Here is a 21562-nt window from a genome sequence, read left to right as displayed (position 1 = left end):
TGGTACTTCACAAACCTCCTCTTTCCTCAACTTCTAAATTCCAGACTCAGCTAAACCTGCTGAGACATCTTGCTCTCCAGACACTGTGCTATGGTTCTTTAGAATACTCTGGAAGTTCCTTTCAAAGGGAGATAGTTTTCAATCTATGTAGAAGACATATGTTTTTTAAATTATTTCTAAAAAACTACTAAAGATATAAAAATGCCAGGGATCTATAATACAGAAAATTATTGCAGAATATCAAAATTAACGTTAAAAGACAAAGACCATATAGCTTAACCTCATGTCACAATAGTATACAGTCAGAGACCTTAGAGTCCTTTTTCTCTTTTCCCTCCCTCTCCCCACTTCTGCCCACACAGTCAGTTAATAGTCAAGCCTTATTCCTATTCTTCAACCCACTGCTCTGCCAATCAACCCCGCTGTGGAGGAGTGAAAGCTGGAAAGTGTCAGAAACCAACTGAGAACTAATGGCGGAGAAAGAGGGGATCTTACAGAGTCTTTTCTACATGCAAGCTGCTTTTGCAGACATAATCACTTTATGACAGAAGAGAGCAGATCCAAGTAAAATAAGCTATCATTGAGCCTTCTCGGTTGTGTTACTCTGTTTGCTGGGAGAGGGTGCTTTTGAACAGGGTCTACTGTATAGTCCAAGCTAGCCTGAAATTTTCAAACTCCCCCTCAGAACCCTTAGTACCAGGACTACTGATATGTAGCACCATGCCATCTCTGAGCTTTCTCTTCAGAGGACCCATGCCGTTTATCAATGGCTAAGAGCAGGGGTTCAAAGACAGACCATGGCTACATGAGACCTTGTCTCAAATCAAATTAAAAAAAAAAAAATTGGGTGTTGGTGGGTATACACACGGGTGCACACGTTCACTATAGACCGATTTCCATTTTCTTAGATACATCCACCAAGCAATGAGCTAACACAGGCTCTACAATATCCCATCATAGTACCTAGAAGAAAGAGCCTTCCATACAGTAAGCAACTAGTAACAACTGTTTAATGAGTCTCCTATCCACCTGTTCAACACAACCCAACAGTGACAGTTTCTAGAACAGAAAACTTACCGCACTGATACCAGACTTCTGCCCACACTTAGGACCACAGCACCAAATCAACCTTTCAACAACTCTTCTAGAGATCTTCCCGAGTCTAACTCTAGCTTTGCCCTCTTCTCTTCTCCAATCTAAATGTCACCTTCTTAGTTTGGTTTGGGGAGACTTTGGGTTGTTTCATTTTTTTTGCGGGGGGGGGGGGGGTTGAAACAGGGTCTCTTGCTCTGTAGCCCAGGCTGGCCTAAAACTATTAGCCCCAACTACCCTTAAACTTGCAGCAATACTACTGCCTCAGCTCCTGAGTGTTGAAACTATGGGCATTGAGCCTTCATGCCACCATAAGGTGAAAGTAATCTTTATTTTTGATTTATAGTTGTTTCAATTAATTTTATTTTTAATGATGTGCACATGAGTGCAAGTGCCTACAGAAGCCAGAAGAGGGTGCTGGATCCCCTGAAGCTAGAGTTACAGCAATTGTGAGGCACAGGACATAGGTGCTGGGAGCCGAACTTGGGTCCTCTATAAGAACAGTACTCAACTCTTAATACCCGAGCAAGTTCTCCAGCTTTTTTTTTTTTTTTTGGAGATAGGGTTTCTTGTGGTCAAGAATGGCCTTGAACTCCTGACCCTTCAGCCTCAGCTTCCCAAGTGTTGGGATTGATGTCATACCACTGCTTAAAACTTTCAGTGCCTTCCTCATCAGGTTCAGAGAAAAAGGCCAAAATCACTGATGCGGCTTGATGAGGCCTTGGTTGATCTCACTCCCACTACCTCTCTACAGACTGTTCCGCTTTGTCCTATAGCACCCAGGCTTGGGAACTGCTAAGGCTAAGAACTATTCTCCTTCCCATCCCTCTGGCCTAGACACAGGCCACTATCTCTCCCTCCTTGCCCCAGCTTTCTTAACACTTTCACATCTCAGTCCTAATGTTTCTTCTTTGAAATAACAAGCTGCACAGAGGAACTTTGTTATGCAATGTGTTTTCCCTATATTATTTATTATGTTTCTGTCTGTCTGTCTTTCTTTACTTATTTATTTTTGGTTTTTTGAGACACGGTTTCTTGTGTAACTTTGGTTGTCCTGGAACTTGCTTTATAGACCATGCTGTCCTTGAACTCAGAAATTCATGTCCTATGCCTCCCAAGCGCTGGGATTAAAGGCATGCGCCACCATGCCCAGCCTTATTATTTATTTGATTACCGAGAAAGACAGAAGACAATCATTTGAGGAGAGTGACTACATCTTACTGACAAAACTGACATGCACTGGCATGCATGGTAAGAGCAAGACATGATGGCTCACAACTTTAACTCCACTCGCAGGGAAGTCTAAGATAGGACTTGAGGCTTTAAGGCCAACCTGAGCAAATAATGAGAACTTGTTTCCAAAAAGCCAGACTAGCACCTCAGCACACACCTGTGACCTAGCACTTGGAAGGTGGAGGGAAAACAATCAGGAGTTCAAGGCCAGCCTGGACTACATAAGACCAGAAATAAATAAATAAACTTTTAAAACCAAAAAGATAAGTAAAACAGATTAGTGGGTAAAGGAGTAAAGGGGTAAACCACCAAGCCTAATGACCTGAGTGTGATCCCCGGGACACACATGGTGGAAGGAGAGAGAACTGAATCTCAAAAGCTGTCCTCTGACCTTCACATTCACACAATGGCACATATTTGCTCATAAGCTCACACACACAGACACAAGACTCTCTCTCTTTCTCTCTCGCACACACACACAATGCAGTTTTTAGGTAGCTGAATAACTGAACAAGTAACTACTATATTACCACCATGAAGCACATTACCTACTGTTATGATACATTTCATTTTACTAAGCATTTATTTTGGAACTCTGTGATTCTAACTCGAACATACAGTACTTTGCCAGTTTCCTCTGGGATCTTCATGGTACTCTGTGAATTCTCAAAAACAATTAAAACAGGACAAACTAGAAAGACAAATTGCCACAATTCAGTAAATTTTAATATTATAAACTTTAATGGAACTTCAAGCTAGAAAAACAAAATGGATTTTTGAACTTTTTAAAAATAACATGGGGGCTAGAGAGATGGCTCAATGGAAGAGAGCGCTCTTCCGGGGAACCCAGGTTCAATTTCCAGCACCCACATGGCATCTCACAACTGTCTGTAACTCCAAGGTCTGACACCCTCACACAGACATACAGACAGGCAAAACACCAATGCACATTTTAAAAAAAAAAGTTTAAAATGACATGGTTTGAAAGAAAAATTAATTCATCCAAAGCCCCTCTTCACAAAAGTAATAGATGCATATAATAAAACGGAGAGCCAGGTATGGTGCTAGAGTCCTACAATCCTAGCGTTTGGGAGGTTAAGGCAAGAGGATCAAGAACTGAGTCCAATTCTTTGTCTTTAACAGGCAATCCAGCAACAGCCAGGATGCAGGTCTTCGAGAAGACCCTGACTCACAAGACCATAGATAGCTCTTGATGTCAAGCCCAGGGATATTACCAATATCATCATAATCATCATCACTATCACATCTGATGTGATTGTCTAACAGCTGGAGGATGGCTGCAATCTGTCCAACTACAATATCTGTAAGTTTACCCTACACTTAGTACAATGTCTGGACAGTGCTATCAACTGGCCTGTGACAGCTTGTCCTGAAGTACAACTAGGACAAGATGAACTATAGTTCACCTGCACGCCTGTGCACAGCAACAAGCACACCCAAAGAAAGAAGTCAAGTGATGCAGCGGGAAATCTGTCATGTCTGTGGCTTCAGTACCCTAGCTATAAAATCCCTGAAGCTGACTGAGGAAAAACAGAATTGAGAATTGAGAGGTCAACCTAATGAGATCCTGTCAAATCAAAGAGGTAATTAAAGTAATGAGAGTTGTCTCCTTCTACTATAGGTTCTGGAGAAAGAATTCAGGTGTTCAGGCTTCACTGGCTCCCAACATCAGATTTCTTTTCTCTTTTTAATTTTTAGATTTATTTAATTTATGCATAAGTGTTTGGGCATGGCTGATGACTGTGGAGGCCAGACAAGATCATCAGATCCTCTCAAACTGGAGACAGCCACCATTTGGATACCAGGAATTGAATTCAGATCCTCTATAAAAAAATAAGCAGTGATCAGCCGGATGGTGGTGGTGCACACCTTTAATCCCAGCACTCGGGAGGCAGAGACAGGTGGATCTCTGTGAGTTTGAGGCCAACCTGGTCTATATAGCTCGTGCCAGGACAGGCTCCAAAGCTACACAGAGAAACCCTATTTCAAAAAAAAAGAAGAAGAAGAAGAGAAAGAAGCAGTGATCATAACTGCTGAGCCATCTATCCAGTCCAATAAAAGATTCCTTTAAATCCAAATCAAAACATGCTCAAATTAAAAATGACTACTTCGTTTTAGAGTAAAAATCTATCTCTCACTCTTTCCTAAAAATCATTTTGAACAAGTATAAAATTAAACATATAACTAAGTCTTGGTAGACACCGACTGTAGAAAACAGATACAGGAAAAAATTTTAAATATACAGAACAAAAAGACTCTGGATCTAAATATCTACTCAAAGTTTTTTTTTTTAAGATTTATCATTTTTACTTATGTGTGTTAGTTTGAATGTCTCCTACATGTGAGAAGTGAGAAGATGGGCACCAAGGCCAGAGGAGGTGTCAGATCTTGGAATTGGAGTTACAGGCAGTTGAGCCATGTGACATGGATACTGGGCTCTGAGTTCAGGTCCTCTGGAAGACCATCAAGTATTCTTAACCACTGAGCCATCTTTCCAGCTCCTATTTTTTAGTTGTATGTATGTGTGTGGTATGTGCATATGATGCAGGTGCCCTCAGACACAAAAGAGAATGTTGGATTTTCTGGAGCTGGGGATATAGGTGGTTATGAACCACCTAACGTGGGTGCTAGGAACTGAACTTAGGTCCTCCAGAAGAGTACCTAGTGCTGCTCTCTTAGCCATCTCCAATCCCTTTATCTAAAATTATTAAAATAATACATACTAAGTAGTATGCCAAGAAGATTCATGCACAAGTAATGTTAAATTTTTTATGCAATTTTTTAATCTACCTTAGAGATTATATATATATATATCCAATATCTTATGATATTTAAAATTCAGGCTTCCATTACCACGGTCTACTAAATTAACCTGCTATAACAAAGGTTCTTTAGTGTGGTCTGCTTCAGGAAGGAGATATCCACAAGATCAAGGTCAAACTTTTTTCCCCCAGACTGGGTCTCCCTATGTAGCTCAAATTAGCCTTAAACTTTACAGTCCAGCACTTGGGAGGGTGAGGGAGGTAGATTTCTGTAAGTCTGGCCTGGTCTATACAACAAATTCCAGGCCAGCTGGCGACAGATACATAAGCAAGACCCTATCCCAATTCCTCCCCATAAAAGCTGCTAAATACACAAAAGCTGTCCTTGTTACATGATTGTTGCCTTTAGGAAAAAATAGCTATACAACTTACTGTAAAACGAGACCATTTTTATCATTATTTTTTAAAAATCTGACACATAAACTACTATTTTCAGGCTTGAGTATTGGTAGACAGTCTCCAGCTGGTTAAAGAAAAATAACGAGCAAGACCTGTAACAAATAAATAAAGCTTTGAAGCAAAAAAAAAAAAAAAGAAAAGAAAGAAAAAAGAAAAAGATTATGAAAACATATTTGTCAACTTGAGCTTGAAAGCTTTTCGATATTTAAAAATTTTCCTATGATATCTTGGTAATGTTAGTGAATATGATTTTTTTCATGTTACATATAGTTTTTCCCTGAGCTCCAGCATGGCCAACTGGTCCATGTGCTTAATAGGTATCTCATAGTTTACATAACCAAAACAGACACCTTCATATTCTTCTCCCTGCAACCCACCCCCAGGGCCCAACCATCTGCTACCATCTAACCACATGCTAAGGAACACGGTGGTGCTTAAGGCACGCGTCATCCTTAGATTCCTTTCTCTTACACCATATGCAACCAGCATATCCTTCCACTGTGTCTGAAAAACACGCATGGTACAATTCCTCACTCCCATACTCTCCCTGCTGGCTAAGTCTGCTCTCACCTCTTCAATCTGTTTCCCACTCAGCAGCCTAATTCTTTAAGAATTAAATCAAGCCCAACATAGTAGAACACGTTTTTAATCCTAACACTCAGGAAGCAGAGACAGGCAGATCTATGTGAGTTTGAGGCCAGTCTGGTCTACATACCGAGATCCAGGGCAGTCAGAACTACATAGTGAGATCCCGTGTTTAAAAAAGAAAAGTGAGGAGCTGATGAGACGGCTCAGTGGTTAAGAGCACCAGCTGTTCTTCCAGGGGACCTGGGTTCAATTCCCAGCACCCACGAGGCAGCTCACAACTGTCTATAACGCCAGTTCCAGGGAATCCGACACCTTCACACCAATGTACATAAAATGAAGTATTTATGTATTTACAAATACCCTACCTTGCTCTCTTTCAAACTCATGGCCTCTTTTTCTTTAATTGCTGGAGTCTCTGTATGTGTGTATATTTGTAAATACATAAAAACAACCTGTATGTATGTTTCAGGGCTGACCCTTTGGTGTTTGGTAACCAATTAGAGGAAACAGAAAAGGCTCTTCTCTGCAGAAGACTGTTTCTCCCAAATTCCTTAACTGCCTGGAGGCTTGGGGTTTTTTTTGTTTGTTTGTTTGTTTGTTTTGTTTTCCTTTTTCACCTGGAGTTGAGGCCTTGTGGGCTTTCCCCTTCCTGTTCCCCTTAGCTGTTCTGGTCACATTTAGGCAGGCATGTTGGTGAGGCTTCATGAACGTAGCTTCTGCCATTTCTAAGAAACAATCCCACATCAAACTTCCTGTTCCTCTGGCTCTTACAGTCTTTGCACCCTCTCCTCTACAATGATCCCCAAGCCTCAGGCGCATGAGTTGTGCTGTAGATGTAACCGTGGGAACTGGACACTCAAACACTGCATTTGTCAGTTGACATTTTCTGTAATACACCTCTACTGCAAAGAGAAGTTTCCTTGTTGAGAGGTGAGGACTACAAGGATCAATATTTAGAATGTATCTATGTGAACTGTACCTATTCAAAAGAGGAGGTAGAAAGCTGGTAAAAGCCAGAGGTGGCAGATGACTCCAAGGAAACAGTGTCTTCCAGACACAGCAGGCTGATGCACACAAGAATTCAGACTGTGACAGCGCACACAAACCTGCACAGTATCAAACCAGTCAAAGAGCCAGCAAAAGAGAAGGTGAAATGGACAAAGTTCCACACTAGACTAAGAAGCTATTTGCAATCGATACCTGCTGAGAAAAGGAAAATCTATTTTCTATAATCAAGTGTTACTGGGTATATCAACTACACTCCAGGGCAAGTCCCAGGCCCAAGAGTAGTTGACCAAGTTTACCAACACAAAAATCAAAACAGATTCCATGTGGGGTTTTTTTTTCACTTTTTGTTTTGTTTTGTTGTCATTTTTTGCCTTACTGGGATCTTTTGTTGTTGTTTTGATATTCTCCTTTTCTTTTGCTTTTTGCTTTTGGAGGTGCCCTGCTCATATACACACATTGGTCAGGACATAAAATGGATCTGGAAAGAGTTGGGGGAGAAGGATAATATGATCAAAATATACTGGATGAAACAATTATTTAGAATGTAGTTAGGGACTGTGCTGGTTTAGAAAAGGGTGGGTATAGGTGCTCTTCCAAGATCCATGACTTCACTAGCTCTGGGGAGTTGGCTCGGTTTCCAGTACCAGGCATGATTTCCTTCTTGTGGAGCAGGCCAGAAGGCCAACAGACTGCTTTTTCTTTTTTTAAGTGACTCACTTAGTGAGTCAGCTGGGAGACATTCTCCAGTGCCGCCTCTCCTCATATTGGAGCATTATATTCCATTTTTAAAAGGTGTGGTTGTTCACACCACTGTCCCAGCAGCAGCACTCGGGAGATAAAGGGTAGAGGGTGACCTGAGTTTTGGGTCAGCTTGAGCTACAAGATGAGACTGTCTCAACCAAAACAAACAAAGAAACAAATCCTCCCACCCAGCCCCAATAAAAGAAAAATCATTTTAAGTCATTTAGGAATAATCAATGGAGAGACTGAAATATGGTGCAGCCGGGGAAAGTGCTGGCCAGTGAAAGCATAATAAACCGAAAACCAGGTTGAGCTCAGAACCCATGGTGAAGGAATAGACTAACTCTTGAAATGAACACTGGCACGCGCATAACTCTTTCCCTCCCTTCACACATACACACCCCTACCTGATGAAAAGTAAAAGAAAATAGTAATAATAATAATAATAGAACCTGTCAGGTAAACTAGTAGTAGTTTGGGGCAGAAACAAGTTGAAGGACAACACAGTTAGGAAGAACCGAGCACAGCTAGCTGCAGGAAGATCAGGAGTTCAAGGTCATTCTCAGTGACCTAACAAGTTAGAGGCCAGCCTGGGCTACGTAAGAGGAGAGAGAGAGCTAGAAGGGAGGAAGAAAAAGAGGGACAGATGAAGAAATAAGCTATCTGCTTTGTAGTTGTTTAAATTTCTTTTTTTTTTTTTTGGCATTTGCTTGAGTCAGGGTCCCATTCTAGTCTAGTCTAGGCTGCCTGAAACTCACTCTGTTAACACAGACAGCCATGAACTCCTGGTGATCCTCCTACCACAGCCTAAGTGACAGGATTTACAGGCAGTAGCCATCACATCAGGGTACACTTAACAACAACAACACATTACTCTTCTTGGATGTTCTATTTGCTCTCAGATTCTCTTACAAACACTGATAACAGTATCAATTAATTCTGAAAATTTTTCTAAGTGAAAAAAATTAGTAGAGCCAAGAGTAAGAGTATATGAGTCAACATAATGATACCACAAAAAACAATCTCAAAGTCTGTTTTCTAAAGATAAGTATATACTACTAAAATTATCAAGTCAGCTATTTCTTTTTATATCAAAATTCATTAATTGTTATTTTTACTATTACCCTTTCAGTGTTGCATTCTGAAAAGACTGAGGGGAAAGATCCTCCCTAAAACGAACAGCACCTCCCAGCAGTGACCCAGATACACAGAGGTCTGAGAGAAAAGCCCATCTTTGCTCTTCATTGCTGAATCCATCAAGCCCGCTGGTACTGCTGCTGCATCCTGTGCTAACAAGAGACCATAGGCTCCTCAACCAGTCACTGCTCTCCAGGATCCGCCAGGCTTTAAGCACTGAGACTGCTGGGGCAGTCAGTCCTGTGTGAAGCTTCTCCAGAGCAGACACAGTATTACTGAGCGGCCAGCTCATCCTGTGTATGACAATCTAATGCGTTCCCTTTGAAATTCATGCTCACGCAATTGGGTCTTTCTCTAGGAGCCCTGACTAATACATCCTGTCATCATGAGTTGAGGGTCCGTTTCTACATACGCTCCCCTGCAATGTGCTGCCTCAGCACAGGCACAAAGGCAAGCAACTATAGGTCAAAACCTAGAGCACAACATTTCCTCCACATAAAAATAAATAAAAATAATTTTTAAAAGTCTAAAAAAAAAAAGTTCCATCAGTTCTGGCCAGTAATAATCCCAAAGAGACTTACTGAGTATATTTCAGTACTGACTACTGTCTGGAGGCTTGTACTAAAACTAATGTCTACTCTCTTTCCATTTGTAATTTTAATGTTGAGAGTTTGGGGGGGGGTTGTTTTATTTTGTTTTTTTGTGGTACTCGGCTGATTAGTCGTGGTCTGGCTTTCTTTTTTAAGACAGGGACTACACAAAGACTCTGTAGATCAGGCATCAAACTCACAGGAAATCTATGTGCCTCTGCCTCCCTCGTGCTGGGATTAAAAACAAGTACTACCACACCAGGCTCTTAATTCCTCTTCTACACTTTACTTTCTCTACACTTCTTTGTGTTCTAAAAGACACATGTAGCTCCTCCAGGATACGGCTGTTTACAGTGCGTATTTATTCTTAGTGAAGTTAAATACTAAGACCTAGATAGCTGTGAGTCAACAAAAAGGATATTAAAAAAAAAACTGGGATAAGAGGTTGAATCTAATATTAGACTATGGAAATATCACTCTATAAATTCAGTAAGAACAGTGTTCATATGAAAAAGATAAAAATTTCAGTTCAATGTAAATTTGAGAATATCTGAAAAGTCTTGATTGGAGTACCACACACACACACACATTGAGATAGGCTCTCACTAGGTAGCCACGGAACTTGCTATGTTGACCAGGCTGGACTCAAACTCCTAGAGATCTGCCTGCCTCTTCCTCTCTAGCGCTAGGATTAAAAGTGTGTACCACCATACCCAGCTAAGATTTTTTTATTGTTTTAAATCAAGTGTATGTATATGTGCCTGTATGTTGAGCATATGCAATTGAGTGCAGGTACCTACCTATACAAGTCAGAGGTGTGAGAGCTCCCTGGAGCTGAGAATTACAGAAGATGTGAACCTCCTGACAGGGGTGCTGAGATCAACTTGGGTCCTCTGGAAAAGTAGTCTACACTAACTGCTGAGCTCAGTGAAAAGCTAGCCTAAGACTTACTGGCAAATCTCCAGACCACATACCTACCTGCTCTTCTGATTGCAGCTAAAAACTTAGAATGCATTTTAAGAATGGCGCTGGATCTGAGAGGCTCCCCATACCTGTCCAACAGGTCTACCTACTCCAGTAATACTCCTAAAAACTGTGATACACAAACCATTCCACCCATGGAGTCTGTCACAGCTGAGGAACCTGAGTCATTAATAGTACGGCCATCCAAAATTTATTTCACTTTTCTTAGTCTAAAATTCCTCATCTGTACAAGGGCACTCCCTATGACAGACTGTTTATAAGGAGTAAACACAACTAGAAGAGATTATAGCAGATTATTGATCCTCAATAAGCAGGATCAATCAGGACTGGTTCTCCTTATCTGTGTGATTCAACAATCATGTATTAAACCTACAGCTGAGTCAAACTATTTTTTAAAGGAATCTCCATATGCTGTACACACTTTCTCGTCACTATTTCCTAAAAACTATTCTGTAGGAAAATGCAAATTTAGGGTCACTGTGATAGCTAAGCGGGTAAAAGTGCTTGCCTCCAAGCTGATAACTGAGTTCAATCCTCAGGATTTCTACAGTGGAAAGAGAGAATCAACTCCTACAAGTTGTTCTCTGATCTCCATAAACTGACAGTGGCACATGTGTACAAACACACAAATAGTAAATGCAATTTTTAAAAAATATTTTCACAGAACTTAGACTGTACTCAGTATTGTAAGTAATCTAGAAATGAGAGAACATATACACACAAGAGTATATATGTAGGCTTGATGCAAATCTAGGCCAAACCACGGAGAAGAATTGAGGATACAAGGTCAAAGAAGGACACATATGTTACCCTTCATTGCTCTAATTAGTTTCCTCACACAAGACAGGATTTCTCTGTGTAACGGTCCTAGCTGTCCGGAACTCACTTTGTAGACCAGGCTGGCCTCAAACTCAGAGATCCACTTTCTCTGTCTCCCAAAGACAGATTTGCTGGAATCAAAGGTGTGTGTCATCAAATGTGCAAGCTCACACAGTCTTCTTGAGGAAACTTCTTGCAGAAAGTTACCAATTCAAGTTTAAAAGGGACTTAGTATTGGAATCTGAAGATTCGTGTTTGTTCCAGGAATTATTACTAGCTATTGAACTTTATTTAGGTATCTAATGTCTCTGAACCTAGATGGTTTGTCTGTGGCCCAGGAGGAAGAACAAGAGGAAGATGAGGAGGAAAGGGAACACAACAAAAGGAAAAGCAGAAGCAGAGGAGGAAGAGAGAGCAAGCACTGGTGGACACACACACACACACACACACACACACACACACACACACACGAACACACGAACACACACACGAACACAAACATGACCACTTGGGCCCAGAAGTTTGAGGCCAATCTCCTTAGTCAGCATAATGAAACTGTTTTTCAAACACTACTTTTTTTAAGTTTCTTTAGATTTTTTTTACATGAAGTCTTGCTGGGAAAGCTAGGTAGACTAGTCTCAAATTTCTGATGTGAAAATTATGATCCTCCTGCCTCAACTTCCTGAGTGTTGGGTTACGGGTATTTACTACCTTCCCCATTTCAAAATAAAACGTTTAAAGGCAGGAATAGCACTTTTAACAATTAGTACCACTTATAAACAAGCAAAAACTGTACAATACCAACACAGTTAAGCTTCTACCAACCTCAAACTGTTCCTGAGTGTCAAAAGTTACCTCCTTTCCAAGATTAATGCGCATTAACGAAGCAAATGTTATGAGAGCTTAATTATTTCACATTAGCATGTAAGACTAAGAATTAAAATGTAATTGCAGGAGCTTCTGGTGATGCATGCACACAAACACATATACAGAGCAAGAAACACACACATAATTTAAAACAACAAAAATACTTTTTTTTAATAAAAAAGTATTTGCCAGTCCAAATGAAGTTGATAAAAATTTCAGCCAGAAAAATTAGAAAGTGAATGAAGTTCTAGGATCATCAAAGGCAAAAATTGGAAAAGAAAATGAAGACAAATTCCTTGGAACACTAACATGGAAACTACTGGCTCTTGAAAATGATAATGATGTGGAAGGCACGTTTACATACTGCAGGTCTGAAGTACCCTAACCCTAACTTCTCAAAGACCATTCTAGCCTTTCCTGAGCCAGCACAATCTTCATCCCAAGCAACTTTTCCTTAATATCTACTGTAATAACTCTAAAGTATCTGTCTATGCTCAAGGCTCAATGGTCCTAGGGTAAATCTACCAGGGGAGAAAATGTCCTCATCTTACACCAAACAGAAACAGCAAAGGCTTTTCTGAGTACCTATGTAAAAATAGCTGATAATTTTAATATTTTGTTTGGTTGGTTGGTTTTCAAGACAGGGTTACTCTGTGTAACAGCCCTGGCTGTCCTGAAACTTGCTCTGTAGACCAGGCTTTGTCTCAGAGATCAGCCTGCCTCTGCTGCTTAAACACTGCAATTAAAGGTGTGCACAGCACACTCCACCTTCCTATAACATTTTTTAAGGTGTGTGTGTGTGTGTGTGTGTGTGTGTAAGCACAGCCCACAGATGCCAGAGGCAGCATGAGATCCCTTGAAGCTGGAGTTCCAGGCACTTTGAGCTGCATGTGGGTGCTGAGATCTGAACTCTGGTCTGGTCCTCTGTTAGAGCAACATGTACTCTTGACTGCTAAGCCATTTCTCCAGTCCCTACTCATAACTCCATCCTTTTTAAGGCAACTTAAGAAATCTAAAAATTTGGCTTTTAATGACTCAATTAAGAACTAAACTCAGCAGGGCACAAAGCACTGCAAATACTCCTTCAACTTCTCAGCAGAACAGGCCTGAATTCTTGAGATATAAGGAAACAACAAAATAATTATCATGATAAAACTCACACTGCAAAATTAATATCTCACAGTAGGTATGATAATTTCCCTCACCAGGCATGGTGGTACATGTTTAATCCCAGGAGATGAGACAGAGAATCTCTGTGGTACAGCCTGGTCTACATAAACTCCTGACCAGCCACGGCTGCATAATGAGACCCTGTCCCCTCGATAAACTTTTTCACAAAAATATAGTAGCTATACTTCCAATCACAGCACCTGGAGGCTAAACAGTTCCACCAGCCTGGGCTAGAAAGAGGTGTGTCTGAGAACAAACACAAACACACACAAAGCAAAGAAAAATAATGACTTACCCTAATTAGGGCTATTATCAATTAAGATGGGTTGTGCTTAAGTGGGCGTGTCTATACACTTATCTGTGCAGGTCCCCATGTAGTCCAGAAGAGGGTGTTGGGTCCCCTGGAGTTGGAGTTGCAGTGCAGGAAACAAGCTGGAGTTACAAGTGCAGTGAACCCAAAATAGAGCAATTTCAAGGCTTTTCATGCTAAAATAACTTGCATATTTTTTAGTATCTATAAAATATAAGATCACTTTTCTATTTTTACACTATATCCACATTTCTGTAAGATCTTAAAATGTATTTAATGTATCTATTATTAGATTTACTCATTTTTTAAAGTGTTTTGCCTGCATGCATATACACAGACTGTGTGTTTGGTGCCCCCAGGGGTGAGAAGAGCCCATGAACTCCCCTGGAAAAGTCGTTAAGGATGGTTGTGAACCACCATGAGGGTGCTGGGAATTGAAACCAGGTCCTCTTCAAAAACAACAACTGCTCTTTACCACTAAGCCATTCCTCCAGGCCTTAAAATGTGTTTTTAATCGGCTATATATAGTTTTCAAAAACAAGTAATACAGTAGGCACAGCAGGCATTCAACAAGTGTATCGGCAATGTCAAAGGTTGGAAAAGAAAGCATGAAGACAAATTCCTTGGAGGACTGCTCCAGATTAAATGTTACTAATATGGACAGTGACAAATATTCAAACAATTCTCAAAACAGTATCTCCCTCTGAGAATAAAACCTAAAGCATGTACTAGCACAGAAACTACTGGCTCCTGAAAATGATAATCACATGGAAGGCACGTTTACACACTGCAGGTCTCAAGCGCCCTAACCCTAACTTCTCAAAGACTGCTCCGGTCTTGCCTTATCAACCAAAAGTGAGTTTCTAGTCTCCTTCTCCAATACAAAGAAATCTACAACTTCATTTGCATCTCCTGCAAACTTACTTTTTACACAATGATGAGATCACAAACTACTGCATACAATTCACTTACAATCACTAATAAACACAAGCAAGCATCTGTCATAGTCAAAATGCCAAGAATTTCTAGATAAATTAGTAAGCAATTTCACATTGCATTTAAAGACTAAATAATGTCTGCTAATCTTTTTTATTCATATTCTTCTCTACATTAACTCGGGTTAGAAAGAAATGTCAAGAAAATAAAGCAACCACTATGACATTACTGAGTGTCAATCCAACAATCGAAAAACATTTGGAGGAAGATAACTAAGACATTTTCCCAATGAATTCCCCATGAATCATTCGTGCTTTATAATAACGAGTATACATTATCCTAAAGCGGAAGTAAATATGATGAGGAGGAAAAACCCAACTTGAAAACCGTCAAGCACGCGGATTTCCAAACCTTCAATTAAAAAATTTTTAAGATGAATTCTATCAAACCCTTATACTCACTCCCTGCACCTGATTGAGAGAACTGTGTAAATGTGACTCGTGACATTTTTTTAAATAAATAAAAGGCACACCCTCTAGGATGAACTGACATAATCACCCCCACCCCACCCTCACACATCCCGCTTTTCCTTTCCCAGCGCCTTTTCCCTGCCCATTCCTCTCGCGGCTGTCTGGGTACTGGACTCATCATATTCGGCAGAGGGGCGACAGCAAGGTGTGGGGGGACCAAGGTGACCAAGGGAGAATGCGGGATCTCCGAAAGGGCCTCGGACAGGGGAAGAGTGGCTGCGGGGTCTCAGGGCCGACCCCAGCCAGAGAAGGCTGCGGGGTCTTGGGACGAACCTGGGCCAAAAGAGGCGGCGCGGAGTAGAGCCCGGCCAAGACTGCGGAGAGTAGAGCAGAGCCCGGGCAGGGGAACACTGCGGGGAGCCCGACCCGGTCGGACAGGAGAGGCTACCGGGAGCACAGGAAAGGCCGCAGGGCGTACGGCTCGGCTAGGAGAGGTTTCGGGGAGCACGACCCGGCAGTGAGAGGCTGCAGGCACCTGAGACCGGGCAGGGAAACTGCGGGGTCTAGGAACCAAGGCAGACGACTGCGGGAATCAGAGCTCGGCGGGGACAGCCGGTCCGGGCAGGCAGCGGTGAGCACGGCCGGGCCAGGGCAGGCTGCCGGGACCTCAGCCGGCTGGGCACACTGGGAGCGGCGGCGGGGCCGGCGGCGCCTGCGGCGGCCCTGCTCCTCGCCCATTTTCTCGCGGCGGCCACTTCCTGTATCGCGGCGGCCGCGGCCGGGGCGGAGGGTGGCGGAGTAGGGCAGCTCCCACCGCACCCAGCCTGCCCGTCGCCCCAGTCGCCCCAGCCGGCCGCCCGCCCGCCCGCGCTCCTCACCTGTATGTAGTTGTTTTCACAGTAGTCCGCCACCCGGGTCAGGTTCTGGTAACTCTCTATCAGCGCCCTCTTGCCAGACGGGATCTCCTCCTCTAGTAACATCTGCAGCTCTGCCATTTTCCACCCCTCCGCATCGCTTCCTCTTCGTGTTAAAGAAACAGAGGCAGCAGGGTCCGTCGGGGACCGGAGCGCTGCACAGACCAGACTCTAACCACCCACCCGCCCTCCGCCGGGTATTGTGGGACTGCACCTCCTCCTCTTCCTCCTTACTCTCCCCGCCCCCCTCCGCCCGGGACTCGCCGCCGCCAGAGCCTCACTTTCTCGCGAGAATCATCCCCCCCACATTGACAAGGAGACTCCTCCCCCTCCCGTGGCATTGCTTTCTGGGAATTGTAGTTTCACCCAAGCTAGGCTGCGCATGCGTTCAAGGAGTCTCCCGAAACTGGAAGGAATTTAAAGAACCAAGGCAGACCATTCAGTTTTAAATCTAGAATTTCCTCCAGACCCAGAAGATGGCGCCACAGGGTGATCTAGGCAACGTCATTATTTCTATGACAAGACTGAAAATTGGCCGAAATTAATTAGAATATGCCAGTAAATCAAAGGCATATTCAATCACATAAGGATTAAAAACAGACTCTGAATCCTGACTTCAATTTTGTGAGAGATATGACTAAGACTTTGCCTTCTTATGCCCCAATTCATGTAAAACTTAGAAAACAGTATCAGTTCCAGATGTGTATCAAACAGTGTGAATGATATTGCAAAAACAAATGGAGCAAGGATAGTTTGTAGACTTAAGAATTTAAAGAAAGCAGGGCGGTGGTGGCGCATGCCTTTAATGCCAGCACTTAGGAGGCCTAAGCCGCTAGATCTCTGAGTTCACAGTCAGCCTGGTCAACAGAGCAAGGTCAAAAATCTGTCACGAAAAAAAAAACACTAATAATGAAAACTGGCTGCACACCTGGTGATCCCAGCACTGGGGCGGGGTTGGGGGCGGGGTGACGAGGAACTGAAACAGTCCGGGCTACAAATGGAGACAATGTCTAAGAGAGAAAATGAAGAAGAGATGGAAGGAGGCTAAAATTTAAAATAAACAATTTTTATGGTTGTCAAGTGACTCAGCAGATAAAGGCATTTTCTCGTTCAAACCCCAAAACTAAAATGGTGGAAGGCCGGAACAGACTCCTGCAATTTGTCCCCTGACTGCCACACTATTCCGTGGCATGAGCCCAGCCATATATACAGACATCCATGCATATATACACACATACATCTGTAAATAAAGTAAAATTTTAAATAAGCAAATAATTGTAGTGCTTTTCTTTTCTGATTTCCTTTATCACTCTACTCATATATTCCTCTTTTTTTAAGTAATATGTTTATTTTTTTCTCCAAGTTGTGCAAAATTGTTTTGCTTTCCTCATTTCTTATCACTTGCCCGGCAAGTGTCTCCAAGAATCTTTTATTTCAAGCTATCATATCATCAGAACTACTAAATTATTTTGATATACTATACTATTGAAAAGAGCTTCCCAAGTTTAAAGATGACTTACAAACCCACATTTTCAATCCTCTCTGGGAGTTGGGGAAAATCACAGTTCACAGGAGTAACAACAGCACTCAGCACATTTTAGAAGCTGCCCTCAACACGCTAAGCACGGCAGGTGACTGATGGAAAAGGATGAGGAGCCACACCTGTGAGACAAGCCTACAGCCTTCACATGTTTGCGTGGGGGCATGTATATGTGCATGTACACATGCATGTGCATGTATGGAATCCAAAAGGCCAGTGCCTTCCTCAGTCTGTCTCTGTCTTATGCTCTGGAGACTGAGTTGATCACTGAACCTGGAGTCTATTACGTCTACCGGCTGTCTGGCCAGTGACCTCCATGGATTCAGGTCCTCACGTTCAGATGACAGGTGCTTTACTACTAAGCCATCTATATCCCCAACTTATAATTTTATTTTCTTTTAATTGGTTTACAAAATAACAAGTTTTCTTATGAATTTTTCATATATCCCTAGTTTGGATTGACTCTCTGACCCCATACCTCATTCTTGTTTAATCCTTTCTTCAACTTCATTTCACACATGTCCTACCATATACCCCATGCCTCTACCACCCACCCCATGCCTCTACCACCCACCCCATGCCTCTACCACCCACCCCATGACTCTACCACCCACCCCATGACTCTACCACCCACCCCATACCCCTACCACCCACCCCATGACTCTACCACCCACCCCATGACTCTACCACCCACCCCATGACTCTACCACCCACCCCATGACTCTACCACCCACCCCATGACTCTACTACCCACCCCATAACTCTATCACCACCCCATGACTCTACCACCCACCCCATGACTCTACTACCCACCCCATGCCTCTACCACCCACCCCATGACTCTACTACCCACCCCATAACTCTATCACCACCCCATGCCTATACCACCTGCCCCATGCTTCTACCACCTACTCCTATGTTTCTACTCCTTACCCCCATGTTTACCTACCCTCCCCCCATTCTTCTACTACCTACCTCTCAGGCTTGAAACCTCTTTTGTTCCCTCCTTTCAAGTTTCCTGGCCTTTGCACACACTCACTACCACAAAAAAGAAAAAAAAACAGCCAGCATATAGAAATTAGAAGCTATGAGGCTAGAGAAATGGTGCACCAGTTAAAAGCTCTTGCTGCTCCTGCAGAACACCTGAGCTCTGTTCCTAGAACCCACATGGCGGTTCACAACCATCTGTAACTACAGCTTCGGGGCATCTAATGTCTATTTCTGGCCTTCTAAATCACCACAGTACATATACATACATGAAGACAAACACTCACACACATAAATAAACCTTTTTCTAAGAATTAAAAAGTTAGAAGCTTAGGCAAGGCATAGGGTGTATGCTTTTAATCCCAGCACTCAGGAGATAGGGGAAAGAAGATTTTTGAAAGTTCAATCCCAGCCTGGTCTACATAGAGAGTTCTAGTACAGCCAAGGCTACCTAGTGAGATTCTGTCTCTGAATAAATAAGAAACAAATTTTAAAAGCAATGGTAAAGATACCAAACCAAGATGAGCAAATTACCACACAGAAACAAGAAACATGAAAAGGCTAGGTTCTGTGGTTCTTCAAAAAGATAATAACTCCTCAACTACTAAATACTAAAATAGGTAAACTACCATCTTAAAACTTCAAAAGTTTATTAGTAGAATGATCAGTGACCTCAAAGATGATATACCAAGCAGGTGACGTCAACCTAGCCTCTGGAGAGAAAAGACTGCAGCATTCAGAATGAAGGAGAATATCAGCAATGTTAGTATGAAAACTAAATGTTCCTAAGAAGAGGGAGATTAAGGGTAAAAAACAGAAACTTTATAAATGTAAAATGCAATGGATATGGAGGTGGAGGATATTAGACATGGAAGAGAGGTCAAGAAAATACTAAACATGCAAATATCAAAAAAGGAAAAATGAGCATGACCACAAACAACATCCAAGAATTCCGGAATACAACCAAGAGATTTCACAGGATAAAAGAAAATATTGAGATACAAGTCAAAGGTATAGGAAAAATAGTAAATGAAATTTTAATTGAAGATACCCCACATCTAGGGAAATGAATGGACACATAAACACAAAAAGAAGTTCTCCACGATATATTATAACCAAGTCGTTAGGAATACAAAGCAAACTTCAGAAAAAGAAGCTGTACTAGAAAAACATCTACTCACCTACAAAGATGAGCACACCAAACCAACAGCAGATTTCTCATTGACAACCTAAAGAACAGAAAAGCATGAAAGGTGATATTCCAAGCCCTGGAAGTGAACGGCTACCAACCAAGATTGCTACACCCAGAAAAGCCATCTTGTAAAATTGATAGATAAATTAGGGCATTTCAGGACAAGCTCACACAGAAACAATTCACAGTAACTGTAGTAGACACTTAAAGGAAAGCTACATAGAGTCTCGGGCACAAGAACACAAGAAAACACAAATTTCATGAGGGGAATAGAAGGACAAAGGACACCTCACATCTAATAAGGAAAACCTTCTAACACTAATAAGGAATAAAGAAAATAATGGCAAAAGTCAATCCACCAGATCAACTAATATTAAAATTATAAAAATTAGCAAGTACCTCTCAGCAATAACCTTCAATGTAAGGTCTCAAACCACAATTTAAAAACAACAACAAACAAACAAAACACAGACTGGCTGACTGAATGTAAAACCTGGGGATAGACTGGAGAGCCGGCTCAGCAGTTAAGAGTACTTGCTGCCGAGTTCAACTCCCAGCAGTCACAGCATTTCGCAGCTGTCTGTAATTCCAGGTCCAGGAGATTTATCACCCTCTTCTGACTTCGGTGAGCCCAAGGAATGCACTGTTTGCACAGACATACATGCAGGCAAACCACTCATACATATAAAAAAAAAATTAAATGAAAAAAATTTTTAACTTGATCCAAGTAACTAAAACCGACGTGGTGGTGAAGAGTCAACAATGAAATTTATCTTCTGATCCATACACACACACACACACACACTCCAAAATGTTAAAATAACAGAAATGAGTAATAAAAACTAAAGTTCTAATTTTTTAAATTTTTCAATGTTTTAATTAAGAACTTTTTAAGAACTCTAAACGAAACCAAGACAGTTCAACTAAACAAATGATAGATGACTTTCTATTTGCACTTGTGATCCTTTTCATATAAATTGCTACAACAAATATTTAAAGCTATGACAGATTGCGCATTTGACGAAAGCACTTCGATTTAAACATAAAACAGATTCAGATGGTCTAAGTTCATGCATTAGAGCCAAGGAGCTGTCTACTGGTTTCTAGGCGGCCTTCTTTCTAATCAGAATCCACTGTTCCTCAGCTGCAGGTGAGACAGGGCACAGTCTGTTGTAAACAGGGAGCTGTTGTAAAACCAGATAAAATTCTTCAATTAAGATCATTATCAATCGGTTGAAAAAATTCTCCCAGGTGTCTTCCAGCACTCTAATATGTATTCTGTTCACCTCTTAATCTCAAAAATTAACTTTCCTTTGAGTCCATTTCATGGTGGTTGAATTCAGTTTTGTTTTAAAAATTGGTTTACATTTATATAAAACTCTGTACATGTTCACAGATTATTGCATAAATAGCATAATCTTCATCACTTTCTGTTAGATCCAAAAAGAATAAAGGTGATTCTCATCTAAATGTTCAAGTTAGCAACTTTAAGTAGGGAAAGGGAGATTCTGCACTTCAGGTTTCTTTGGGATTGAATGGAAATCTTGCTGTCAATGGAGGAGCCTGAAATGAAAAGTCTGTAAACTCTCCTCACAGATGAGACCTGGGGGAAAGTTCTTATTTTATAAAAGGAATATCTTACAGTAAGGAATCTACAGATTTAATAAAATTTCCACCGAAATTCTAATACTGTCTTAATTACTTCCCCTGGTGCTGTGATTAAAGCACCCTGACATAGTCAG

General features: G+C 41.6%; 1 protein-coding gene across 12 annotated transcripts in view; it reads right to left on the bottom strand.

Annotated features, from left to right (window-relative positions):
* Abi1 (abl interactor 1) overlaps positions 1–16316 on the bottom strand; it is an 83924-nt gene extending 67608 nt beyond the window's left edge. For 6 of the 12 annotated variants that reach the window (XM_085698987.2, XM_085698998.2, XM_085698990.2 and 3 more), the window contains exon 1: positions 16066–16315. In XM_085698987.2, coding sequence (XP_085555113.1) covers positions 16066–16182 — 117 coding nt within the window. In that variant the 5' untranslated portion in view covers positions 16183–16315. Of the gene's footprint in view, positions 1–16065 lie in introns of all 12 variants that reach the window. The other 6 variants (XM_085698983.2, XM_085698984.2, XM_085698985.2 and 3 more) reach the window with 2 other exon arrangements.
* Positions 16317–21562: the final 5246 nt, after the last annotated feature.

This window comes from Myodes glareolus, chromosome 14 (genome assembly GCF_982192425.1).
Source record: "Myodes glareolus chromosome 14, mMyoGla1.1, whole genome shotgun sequence".
NCBI lineage: Eukaryota > Metazoa > Chordata > Mammalia > Rodentia > Cricetidae > Myodes > Myodes glareolus.
The sequence above is the reverse complement of the archived record's forward strand: the minus strand, read 5'-3'. Positions and strand labels throughout refer to the sequence as shown.